The sequence below is a fragment of the Neoarius graeffei genome, chromosome 7 (assembly GCF_027579695.1).
Source record: "Neoarius graeffei isolate fNeoGra1 chromosome 7, fNeoGra1.pri, whole genome shotgun sequence".
NCBI classification, from domain to species: Eukaryota; Metazoa; Chordata; class Actinopteri; order Siluriformes; family Ariidae; genus Neoarius; species Neoarius graeffei.
In genome coordinates, this window is record NC_083575.1 from 6,638,131 (window position 1) to 6,651,410 (window position 13,280).

The following is a 13,280-nucleotide window of genomic DNA, read 5'->3' on the forward strand; positions in this document are numbered from 1 at the left end:
TAATGGTATTGATTAATGAGACTGATTCCATGAGTGATTTAATGATATGAGACTGATTCAATTTAAATAATTCAAATGAGACTGATTCAATTTAATTATTAACCTTCAGATTTAATGAGACTGATTTAATGAGATTGATCACTCAATTACCCAAATGCACCCACAGAGGCGTGGCCTCTGTATATGCCAGTCCCAGTGAAGGAGGCGTGGCCTCTGTACATGCCAGTCCCAGTGAAGGAGGCGTGGCCTCTGTATATGCCAGTCCCAGTGAAGGAGGCATGGCCTCTGTATATACCAGTTTCTGTGAAGGAGGTGTGGCTTCTGTCTCTGCCACTCCCAGTGAAGGAGGCGTGGCCTCTGCACAAATCAGTCCCAGTGAAAGAAGCATTGCCTCTGTATATGCCAATTTCTGTTAAGGAGGCATAGCTTTTGTTTCTGCCAATCCCAGTGAAACAGGCGTGGCCTCTGTATATGGCAGTCCCAGTGAAGGAGGCATGGCCTCTGTATATGCCAGTTTCTGGGAAGGAGGTGTGGCCTCTGTATATAGCAGTCCCAGTGAAGGAGGCATGTCTTATGTATACATCAGTCCCAGTGAAGGAGGCGTGGCTTCTGTCTCTGCCACTCCCAGTGAAAGAGGCATGGCCTCTGGACATGCCAATTTCTGTTAAGGAGGCATGGCTTTTGTTTCTGCCAATCCCAGTGAAATAGGCGTGGCCTCTGTATAAGGCAGTCCCAGTGAAGGAGGCGTGGCCTCTGTATACGTCAGTCCCAGTGAAAGAGGCATGGCCTCTGTATATGCCAATTTCTGTGAAGGAGGTGTGGCTTCTGTACATTCTGTACTGTCCCAGTAAAAGAGAGATTCCAGTTCTAAATGAGTGATACAGTAATCATCAAGGACGAAGTTCGTCTGAAGTTGGAAGAACAACACTCAAGGCTCGTCAGAGGAAATGAATAAGATTGTAGGCAGCAATAAAAAGTCCAAGGGAGGGATGCAAATTCATTATATTCAGAAATTAAATTCACAGCAATTACATTTTTTTTCCTTGGAAATAATTTGTTCCTTGTGGTGCTGAAGGAACCTCTGAGGAACCACACACACTTAATGTCTCGTCGATCCTCAGGGTGTGCAATCTTTTGCACTCAGCCCTATAACATGCACAATCATTGTATTTGCAGTGAGCAGCGTGAAGTAAAAAAAATGACTAAACAGAGACTAAAGCAGTGTGATACATAATTAAAGAGTCGACCTTCTGCTTTGTGTGTTTCACTGTATTAAAATAAGCCAGAAACTGATAGAAAAAACACACACAAGTGAGAGCTGGTTTATTCATCACAATCATTTTTCAGGAGTGAGAAGAGTATTCCTGGACAGATTCATGAGTCATAGAGAATAAGGTGTGTGCTGATGCGTTGACAGTCAGGACGCTGTGTGAGCGCGCGCATGCGTGCGTGCGTGTGTGTACGCACGCCTGCATGTAGGAATGTCGTTTCAGCGTTTAGGGGAAGATTTAGCGTTAAGTTAATGTCAGGCTCTGCTTGTTGAGTGGGAAAGCCATTAGGAGGACACAGAGTCACTCTGTCGGGAATTTGTGTAAACGGCAGCAGCTGATAATGAGGTCTAAAAGGACCTCACCGCCATCCTGACAAACAATAAACAGCTGCAGGGCGATGATAGCAACAGCAATTTATACGGAGTTGCTTAAAGATGCTTTAAATCTCTGTTCGGCTTCGCGCTTTCAGAAGCGATCCGGTCCACAGCGGTACAGACCTCATTTATATCCTCCTTATCTGTCCTTCCACTAAAGAGGCTAAGAGAAGACAGTGCAAGTGATGGAAAAGATGGAGGCTCCAGTCTTTCTTCTCGGGACTATTTTCTTATAACCGCACACTCAATATGTTTTATTCCTCTCATACCACAGCAACACGCCGACATGATTTGTCATGAACATGTCCTTTTTAGAACAGACATCGTTACCGTGACACGAGCGGTTTCTCTGGTGGGAAACAGACAGCTGAGATTGGAAGGGATTGTTTAAGCAGAGGAAGGAAGATGAATACTGAAAAGAACGCTCATGGCATCAGAATGTAATATTTACTCACCCACGAGACCAGAGCATGAAACATTTAGCAGCATCTATTCATATATTTCCAAAACAAAGGGAAGCTTGCAGCGAGTTTGCTAACCAACTGAGTAGATGACTCCAATTTCATTCGAACTTGAATTATCATACCGCGATGCAGCCGAAATCTTCAATCTGATTGTGTTTTGACTAGAAAAATGATAATGTAAATAATTCTTATTCAAATGGCATCTTTAATGTCTGTTTTTAAGGATAGCTATTTATATAGAAAAGTTACAAAGGTCAAGCGGCGGAGTTTATATCTTGTCTGACAACTGTTCATCTGAAGTGCGATGATGTCCAACCACATCGACCTCATTTGTTCAAATTCTAATAGAACGAAGACATTAAACCACGTTTCCTGGAAGCATATTACGGTATGTTATACTGTGTTTATGTACAAGTTCTGGTCAGAAGCTTACATTGAACAAGTTATTTTGGGTTTTCTGAAAATCAACAGAGTCAAAATTATACAAACACCCACTTAGATGATTAATTCATGAGTGCTGAAAGTTCCAAAATATCTTTGAACTTGCCACAGTCGAGGCCTTTTAACTTCCTGTTTGTGATGCTGACTGACTCGAGCTGGTTGCTTCTCTGTGCACAACATAAAGAGTTTGTTTGACAAGTCATTTTTTGGTGGAGCCACTTTGTCAAGGTCTGGAACAAGATCCAAACTGTCCCCTTCAGTTGAGAGGAAGTTGCTTCAGATGGTCAGGAACAACCCAGGCACCACCCAGGCACGGGCCTGCCATGAACAGGAAGCTGCCGGAACACCAGTGTCCCTGTCTACAGTCCAGAGAGCTTTACATCACCATGGACTGAGAGATTGCTGTCAAAGAAAGAAGCCTCTGCTCCAAAATCCACACCTTCAAGCTCAGTGAAAGTTTGCTGCTGACCACACGGACAAAGAAAAAGCCTTCTGGAGGAAAGTTTGATGGTCAGATGAGACAAAGATTGAGTTGTTTGGCAACAAAGACCAGTGGTATGTTTGGAGGAGTAAAGGTGAGGTATTCAACCCCAAGAACACTGCACCAACCATGAAGTTCAGCATGGTTCAACAAAGTGGATGGAATCATAAAGGAGAACGACCTCAGCGTTCTTCAGCATAACCTCAAACCGTTAGCGAGACGGTGGAAACTTGGACACAGTTGGGTGTTCCAACAGGACAATGACGACAAATACACATCAAAGAAGCTGGTTGTGGAGGATAAAGCAGACTAACATGAAGCTTTTGGAAAGGCCTTCCCAAAGTCCTGGGTCCGGTTGTTCAAAACATGGTTATTTTAATGGCAGGTTAACCTGTAACTATCCGGTAAAATTTTAACCTGTCGTTAAAAAATTGTCTCTTGAAGCTGATTTAACCATACCGTTAGCAAACCAATTGGTTTAGCCATAAACAGTTGGTTATGACATCACACCGTGTCAAAATCAATCCCACGCCCACCATTCTCGATGCTCATTGTATCGCCGATGACTTGTGAAAAACTGCCGCTTGCATAAAATCTAAGGGCAAGGAGCATCTGCTTCTCAACAGACAATGCATGGCTTCTTCACATTGCTGGGCGTTCCAAATGTTCTTGCAACAAATCAAATATATAACGGAGAGATTCTCTACCAAATCGGTACCGATGTCGAAGTTCTGTGTCACTGTATCGAAGTAACTCATTTGGTCCTCGTCTGAATTGTTTTGGACGGCATGCATTAACAATTGGATACATGCCAGCAGCGTTCGCCTGTAAGATGAACGCCATTTTGAAGTTTACAAAACCACTTGGTTAAAAGATAACGGAGGCTGGGAGATGTGTTAACTTTAACCACTTGGTTAACGGAGTTTTGAGCAACAGTTTAACAGTAGGTTCTCTCATCTCATTATCTCTAGCCGCTTTATCCTGTTCTACAGGGTCGCAGGCAAGCTGGAGCCTATCCCAGCTGACTACGGGCGAAAGGCGGGGTACACCCTGGACAAGTCGCCAGGACAGTAGTTTATATTTAACAAAACGTTAAATAGTGATTTAACCACTGGTTAAAAGATGACCATGTTTTGAACAACCGGACCCAGTTGAGTCCATGCCAGGAAACCAAAAAATTTAAAGGAATTCTGCCAAGAAAAGTGGATGAATATCTAACCAGAACTCTGCCAGGAGCATGTTGATGGCGACCAAAAGCATCTGGTTAAGGTGAAACCTGCTCAGGAACATTTAACCAAATATGGCGGCACGGTGGTGTAGTGGTTAGCATGGTCGCCTCACAGCAAGAAGGTTCCGGGTTCGAACCCAGCGGCTGGCGAGGGCCTTTCTGTGTGGAGTTTGCGTGTTCTCCCCGTGGGTTTCCTCTGGGTGCTCCGGTTTCCCCCACAGTCCAAAGACATGCAGTTAGGTTGATGTGGGGCGGCCTTGGGCTGAGGTGCCCTTGAGCGAGGTACCGAACCCCTGACTGCTCCCCGGGTGCTCTGGTGTGGCTGCCCACTGCTCTGTGTGTGTTCACTGCTTCAGATGGGTTAAATGCAGAGGATGAATTTCACTGTGCTTGAAGTGTGCATGTGATGAATAAAAGGTTTCTTCTTTTCTTCATATACAAAAACCTAAAATAATGAAAACTTCTGCACTAAATTCTTTTGTTTTCTGTTAAAGATGTATGTTGTACAATCATTGTGCCACAGAAAAATAATAGTTCAAAGAAATCACTGAAAGCCCAATACTGCTATGACCTTCATGTCCATAGGAAGTGTCTGTAAATTTCTCTCTCTCTCATATATATATATATATATATATATATATATATATATATAGACAGATAGATAGAGAGAGAGAGAGAGAGCACAATGTGAGTGAGAATTTATGCCTACTTTTGCTGGAAATTATTCATAACATGTTAAGATAATGTTAATGTTAACGGGGATGTTGTGGCTCAGGTGGATAAGGCGCCACACCATAAATCCGGGGACCCGGGTTCGATTCCGACCCGAGGTCATTTCCCGATCCCTCCCTGTCTCTCTCTCTCCTGTTCGTTTCCTGTCTCTACACTGTCCTATCCAATAAAGGTGAAAAAAGCCCAAAAAATATCTTTTAAAAAAAAACAATATAATTAATATGTTTTTTCATAAATGTATGTAAATTTTCTCAACAAACAAACAACTCCTTCTTACAATTTTGTATTCAGTGGAGGAAAAAGAAAACATGCTGAAAATTCATCTCCGTCTGGAAACAAGGAGTTTTCATCACAGAGCAGACATGCAGATATTTTATCCCAGACTTCATCCTAAAAATCTAATACGGTGTGAATAAACTTGAGTCATGCAGCCTGTGCCTGCAGCATGTTATAAAATCGAATAATCTCCAGCCAAAAATGGCTCCAGTTCAATGCGAGGCTGTGGCTGAGAAAGGCTCGGCTTTAAAAATGGCTCGGTAATGTAAGTGGGCTCGGATTTGCTTACTCAGCACACCATCCTATTCTCTCCGATCAGCCACTGATTGAATTAAATCGACCTGAACTGTGGAACCTGACGGATTGTGGGTGTGTCTGTGAGAAGAAATAGAAAGAGACGAGCGTTGCAATTGAGTATATCGATCTGATCTGAGAATTAAAAGACACCTCAATGCCTCATAGCCGAGGAAGTAAAAGACAAACTAATTGAAATGTCTCGGTTTTAAATATAACACCACAGCGCAACTGAACTCTCGATTCTGACTGGTCAGAAGGTGTTGATTTATTTTCTGCAAATCCTCATATGTTATCGTTTCGATAGTAAAACTCACTCACGAGGACTTGCATGAGAGATGCTCCACGAAAACACGTTTTTAAAAACGTCCACTCGTTGATGCGGTGAAGTTTTCTGTAAGGAGATGTTTCGTTAACGTTTACGAAAAGAATCTCCAGTTTCAGAGGTAAAGCTGGAACTTCATGTTTTCCGACACCGTCAGGATAGAGGAGTTCATCGGCAACTTGAAAAACTGACTGCGTTTTAACTTCAAGAGAAAGGAAAACAGGCTGTGGGTGTTTCACAACGTTAAACACAACTATAAGCTGACAAAAATTGTGTTGTTCGATCGTCAATTTAAAAAAATTTTAATTTCTCTAGTATGCAAGAAAGAGAATAAAACACTTTTCAGACATGATGTTACTGGAAAATCATCTATTTTGGGGTGGTAAGAGTGACTCCGCTTCATCACACCACCCTGCTGTTGATTATTTTCCGATAACAGCATGACCTGGAGTGTGTTATTACCTTCTATATAGGAATATGCATTGCAGAAGAAGTAAACAGAGATGCAAACACTCACAGCCCACCATCATCATGGCCACAGAGAAGATCTTCTCTCCGTCAGTGGTGGGAGCGATGTTCCCAAATCCGATGGTTGTCAGACTCGTCATGGTGAAATACAGGGATGTAATGTAGAGTGTGTGTTTCCCAGGGCCGCCTTCCAATTGGCCAGAGCCGCTGGCGTTGTAGCGGTACGGCGAGCCGATGGTCGTGGCTAACTGGTAGAGCCAGCTGTCCGTCTTGATGGTGTTACTGAGCTTGTCAATGATCTCGTAATCTCCAATGCTGTACCAGATACAGGCTAGCCAGTGGGCCACCAATCCGAACACACACACCAGCAGGACCAGCACAGCGGCGCCGTATTCCAGATAGTGGTCCAGCTTTCGCGCCACGCGGCCCAAACGCAGCAGACGCACCACCTTCAGAGAGCTGAACAAACTGCTGATGCCCTGGAAGAGACGATGGAGGAGGAACTGAGAATCATCTTCAACTCGTTTCTTTTTGATTGCTTTTAAATGACGCATGTCACTTTAACTAATGCTTAGATTTATAAAAATATGGTTTTACAATCAGTGAATCAAGCTTCATGTCCTCGGCTCAATTCCGCCAGAGAGAATTTTGAAATTTTAAATCCGAACGTGCAAGCGCAAAAGTTTGCACACACTTCGGACAAAACGAAGAAAAACAATGTACAGCAGCGAGACATATCTGTATTACGTACAATCACAAGCGACAACTGGAAAGCCACATGGTAGAGTCCATAACTCTGCCAAGCCACATATTTTCAACATCAAAATCAAAATCACTTGAACCGAGGATAATACTGAAGCTGTCCACCAAATTTCATCCAAATCCATTCACTACTTTTTGAGTTATGTTGGGAACAGACAAACAAACAAACAGAGGCAAAAACATAACATCCTACAAACTGGTGGAGGTAAAAATAGCTAAATAATACATACTAGTGCATCTCCAAAAATTAGAATACCATGAAAAAGTTCCTTTTTTTCATAATTTAATTCAAAAAGGTAAACTTTCATATATTCTATATTCATTACATGTAAAGTGAAATATTTAAAGCCTTTTTTTGTTTTAATTTTGATGATTATGGCTTATAGCTCATGAAAATCAGAAATCCAGTATCTCAAATTATTAGAATATTCCCTAAGATCAATCAAAAAATGATTTACAATACAGAAATGCCCAACTTCTGAAAAGTATATTCATTTATACACTCAATACTTGGTTGGGGCTCCTTTACCATGAATTACTGTATCAATGCGGTGTGGCATGGAGGTGATCAGTCTGTGGCACTGCTGAGGTGTTACTGAAGCCCAGGTTGCTTTGATTGTGGCCTTCAGCGTATCTGTATTTTTGGGTCGGGTGTTTCTCATCTTCCTCTTGACAATACCCCATAGATTCTTTATGAGGTTCAGGACAGGCAAGTTGGCTGGCCAATCAAACACAGTAATATCATGGTCAGCAAACCATTTGGTAGCAGTTTTGGCACTGTGGGTAGGTGCTAAGTCCTGCTGGAAAAGGAAATCAGCATCTCCAAAAAGCTTGTCAGCAGATGGAAGCATGAAGTGCTCTAAAATCTCCTGGTAGATGACTGTGTTGACTTTGGACTTGATAAAATACAGTGGACCAACACCAGCAGATGACATGGCACCCCAAATCATCACAGACTGTAGAAACTTCACAGTGAGCTTCAAACACCTTGGATTCTGTGCCTCTCCACTCTTCCTCCAGACTCTAGAACCGCGATTTCCAAATTAAATGCAAAATGTACTTTCATCTGAAAAGAGGACTTCGGACCACTGAGCAACAGTCCATTTCTTTCTCTCCTTAGCCCAGATAAGACACTTCTGACATTGTCTCTGGCTCAGGAGTAGCTTGATATTAGGAATGCGAAAGTTGTATCCCCTTTCTTGAAGATGTCTGTTCGTGATGGGTCTTGATACACTGACACCAGCCTCAGTCCACTCCTTGTGAAGCTCTCCCAAGTTCTTGAATCAACTTTTCTTGACAATCCTCTCAAGACTGCGGCCATCCCTGTTGCTTGTGCACCTTTTCCAGCCACCCTTTTCAGCAATGACCTTTTGTGGCTTACCCTCCTTGTGGAGGGCATCAGTGATCATCTTCTGGACAACAGTCAAGCCAGCAGTCTTCCCCATGATTGTGGTTGTGTGTACTGAACTAGACCGAGAGATACACCGTGTTCATACTGTTTTACTCAAACTCGAAATGAAATATTCTAATATTTTGAGAAGGTTTTTTTTTATGTTTTTGTACTGTATGCCATACTGATTAAAATTAAAATAGAAAAATGCTTGAAACATTTTAGTTTATGTGTAATGAATCTATAATATATAACATTTTCACTTTCTTAAATAACTGATGGAAAATATTGAACTTTTTAACAATATTCTAATTTTTTGAGATGCACTAGTATATAAACAGTTATTCCACGAAATTGAGTCGTACATGAGCTGACAGCTGACGAGGCGCGTAGCACCGAGTTGGCTATAATCCATGTACGACGAGATTGAGTGGAATAACTTTTTTTATTCTATCTACATTCACTGGATTTTGAGAAACGGAGCATTTCTATTTTTTGCAAATTCAATAAATAAAAACTTTCTACAAAACATCCAATAAAATCATTTCTGCTAAGAATGTAAACAAACCGGTGAAATGACAGGAGCAATTTGTGAATTTTTTTTTTTTGTGGTTTTGTTTTCGAGTAGAGATTTTAATTTCGTCTTCGTCTGGTTCAGTAACACACTCCGCCATTTTCTTCTTCTTGAGGGTTTTTGGTGGTTGGCAAACCAACTTAAAGATGCATTACCACCACCAGCTGGGCTGGAGTGTGGAACAGGAGATATTTGAGGGCGCGGGGAAGGGAGAGACTATAATCTTTTAGCCATTTCTGTTTCGTTTAAATACTTAATAAAGTGATATACCTGACTTTATGTGCTCCGCCATTTTGTTTTTCTCTACTCACTGTATACGAGCTGATAGCCTAGTAGTAGAGTAGCCAATCAGAGCGCATGGTTGCTCATATCCAGTGAATGTGGATAGAATAATTTCAGTATGCATAAATATTTAAATTTGCAAATATCACTTCAAATGATTCATGTCTCAACGTTTCATTTTTCTGATTTTGTGCTATATTTTGGATTGCACTCTTGCTGCAGGAGACTTTTTTTTTTTTTTTAACATTTTAGATTTTTTTTTCTTTTTGTAAAATATCAGCACATTTATTCCATTCCAAAACCATCAGTGCTGCAAACCTTTACACGCATCAAAGACAGCATCTCAGTCATTTTGGAACATCTTGTAAGAAAACTGTTTCAAATTTGTGTATCTGAAACTGAACAAATTTTAACCTTCTCATATTTCCTCCATGAATTATTTACACTTAGGGGAAATTTATTTCTGGCTCTTGTTTATGACCGATTAATTCTTTGCAAAATAATAATCTCATGTGTGTTACGGGATATTCAGAGAGCTCAGGGTGTTTGCACATTTTATAAATACAGTATGAAGGCTGTTATGAACACTTTCATCACGTCGTAAAATTAGCGAGACGCTGGGAGTCGCTGATGCACACAGTTTACAAAATAATCTGCAAGCAGACACAGGACAAATGGAATCATTTTACTGTTCAGTCTCATTGCTAAACTGCATCTGATTGCAATCATGCCTTTAAGAAGCACTCTAATAGCTGAGCTTTTTTTTTTCCCCCCAAGGATTGAACAATTATAATTTTACAGAAGAATGATTCAGGCAGAACAGAATGTTTAAGAGAAAAACAGACGGTTGTCGGGTTTGAACTCAAAAACTCCCAGCTTCATGAGGGACACTATGATCCATTCCCCCTTCACTGCTACTCAGAGATGATGTTAGATATTTGATTCTGGATTGTGATTGGTCAGAAGGTGTTGATTCGTTTTCTATAACAGCAGCTCTGAGAGTAGTGCAGCCATAAAGCGCAGGTTTATATCAATGAGCTCGTCTCTAATCCATGATCGTTTCTATAGTAACATCTTCAGAACACAGGAGTTTCTCACGTTGTTGTTTAATGTTTGCATAACATGAAAAGCTGGACTTCATTTTCTTTATTATTAACTTCAAGAGAGAGAAAAAGAGAGCCTGGTGAGGAAACGATTATTCAGAGCTGTAATAGGTGACAGCAGGAACTGCCTTGTTTCATGAACATTAATATGTAACTAGAAATGAATAAAAACAAGAATAGAGTCATCTATATCCCCCGCCCTGTGTACCAACTATATACCAAGATATTATTTGTCACATTTTTCAAGTTCTGCTGCAGGAAACCAACCCGACCTCTTTACACGGACCTCCACAGCCCATGGCATAAACCCACCGGACATTTGGTCCAGGTGAGCTAAAAATTAAAATTTCTCACATTTCTTAGTACCAAAAAGCACATATACATTACCTAATCAACACATATACCAACTTTCAGCACCATACCACTCATAGTTTTCAAGTTCTGCTCGGGAAACAAAACCTACCCCAAGACTAAAATTAAAATTTCTCAAATTTCTTAGTATGAAAAGGCACATCTACGTCATCTTGTTAACATGTATACCAAGTTTCAAATCCGTATCATGAATAGTTTTGGATATATGCTCTGGAAACGAACATTGCTCTTAGAAATGAAGTCAGAATCTATTTTCTATGTAAAAATTTGAAAAATACTTTTTTTTTTTTTCAAAAATCCAAAATAGCAAAACGCACCAGTTCACATGTTGCTTCATATGTCAGTCCCCCCAGGATTTCACGGGCCGTTTTTGTGATGGTTGCGGACTAAAATGTCTGATGTTGCGGGGGGGGTTTCCAAAAAATTGCGATGAAAGTTGCGGTGTTTTTTAGGTTTTTGTTGTGATTACATTGCGGGAGGAAGTGAAAGTTGCGAGAAATTGTTGCGATTTTCTCTTTTTCTGATTAAAATTGAGTGATATGTTAAATATTAAGTTATTACTGAAAAACTATTGATTAAAAAAAACAAAGACACTGAGAAATGGTCCTATAAACAACTTTACCAATATAAAAGATTACCAGGACTACAAAAATGCAGAAAAATAGGCTTTACTTATCCAAATGCACCTGTTGGTTCAAAAGCTAAAGTGCATAGAACCTCACAGCACAACATGAAGTTACCTTAAAATATAATATAAATGCCTCAGCTTTCATCTAAGAAAAAAAAACTATTAATGCTAGTACTGTGTGCAGGCAGTCTCTCCTGAAGACTAAATTAAACAATAATTATAAACTAATAAAATAAATGGCTCAGGCTTCATAGAAGAAAAAAAAACAATTTGAACAGAATCTCACAGTATGATGCTGAAGCTGCCTAAACAATGGAAAATAAAATACCATTTTGGCAAAAATGTTGGCATCCATTAATTTCTTGTATTAAGTAAAAAAAAAAAAAGTGCACACAGTCCTTCACTGTAAACATAACACACTTTCAGTAACAGAATTTAAGCCTACATAAACACTGACTCGCACATGCAGTGTTGCCAGATACGGCTGACGTTTTCCAGCCCAAAATATGTTCAAAACCCGCCAAATTGCACTTAAAACCGCCCAATCTGGCAACACTGCTCGCTAGTTTGTCGACATCACCTCAAGACGACGCCAACGATTGGTCAAATTTGCGGGAAAGTTGCGGTGATTAGATATAATTGCAACACCGCCCTGAATTTGCAGGGATTGGTTGAATATGCGTTGAAGTTGCAAATCGCAACATCGCGAAATCCTGGAGGGTCTGATATGTATACAAAAGTTTCATGAAGATATCCTCAGTAGTTTAAAAGATATGGCCCGGAAACGAAAACGTGACCGGACGGACGGATGGAAGGAAGGGACCCATTTCTATATCCCCCCACCAAACAACTTCTATGCTGGGGATAACAACCATAATGACCAAAACATCAAACAGAACTGAAATGTGACAATGTGAGAGAGAGAGAGAGGACCAACCTCCACGACAAATTGTTTACCACAGGAAAATCAACAAAGGACTAAATTTTATTCCCCGAGGGAAGATCTACCAAAAACATCAATCAGAACTGAATTTGCATGATAAAGGAGAGAGGAGATACAATTCTAGACAGAAGAAAATGTGTTAAGTTGACCTGATTACTAATTTGTTAGCAAAAAATTGACAATACAATGATCAAGTTTCGTGCAGAAGGTCGAGTTCTTTCAAATAAAACAATCAGAACTGAAATCCATTGAGAACTGAGGGAGGAGACACGATTTAACTGAAAATAAACAAAGATGTAAACAAACTGAATTGTGGACGACGGACAGATGACGGACGCCATGCCATGGCAATAGCTTATCGGCCTTATGGCCAGATGAGCTAATGACATGAAAAGGATGCTGGTCTCGCTGATTGATACTCGGCATCATTCTTCTCCATCATTTGATGAATAAATATTTCTATTCAGAGCAAGTGAAGAAAAAAAATCAAATCCGAGTTTGGCTGCATTTGAGAGTGAAAGGTTTTGGGTCTCACGACTCTCTGGGGTTTGAATTCAACCTTCCAGTCTTCAGTGCATTCACCTTGATCCCTGTTGATTTAGCCTTTTCAGAAAACTGTGAAATATTCTACGGTGACACAAGCTCGCTGAACACAGCTATGAAGAAGAAACATGACCGATTAAATGCTATGAACGATAATGTTTGTGTTGCACCTTTCACGGTTAAATACATCCCATTTCAACTTTGTAAAGCAAAATGGGAAGGCTGCAAGAAAAGAGGCTCTTGTGATCGGACGTGGGGGTAAAGATTAAAGAAGGGGTTTGCTTTGGGAGTTAATCTGTGCGTGTGTTTTCAACACTCTGATTGTTTCT

The 13,280-nt window shown here is 40.6% G+C and overlaps 1 protein-coding gene across 4 annotated transcripts in view; it reads right to left on the minus strand.

Annotated features, from left to right (window-relative positions):
* The window catches only part of kcnh5b (potassium voltage-gated channel, subfamily H (eag-related), member 5b), a 120,988-nt gene that overhangs the window by 46,544 nt on the left and 61,164 nt on the right, over window positions 1-13,280 (minus strand). For all 4 annotated transcript variants that reach the window (XM_060925241.1, XM_060925242.1, XM_060925240.1 and 1 more), the window contains exon 7: window positions 6,404-6,833. In XM_060925241.1, the coding sequence (XP_060781224.1) occupies window positions 6,404-6,833 (430 nt within the window). The remainder of the gene's footprint in view (window positions 1-6,403; window positions 6,834-13,280) is intronic.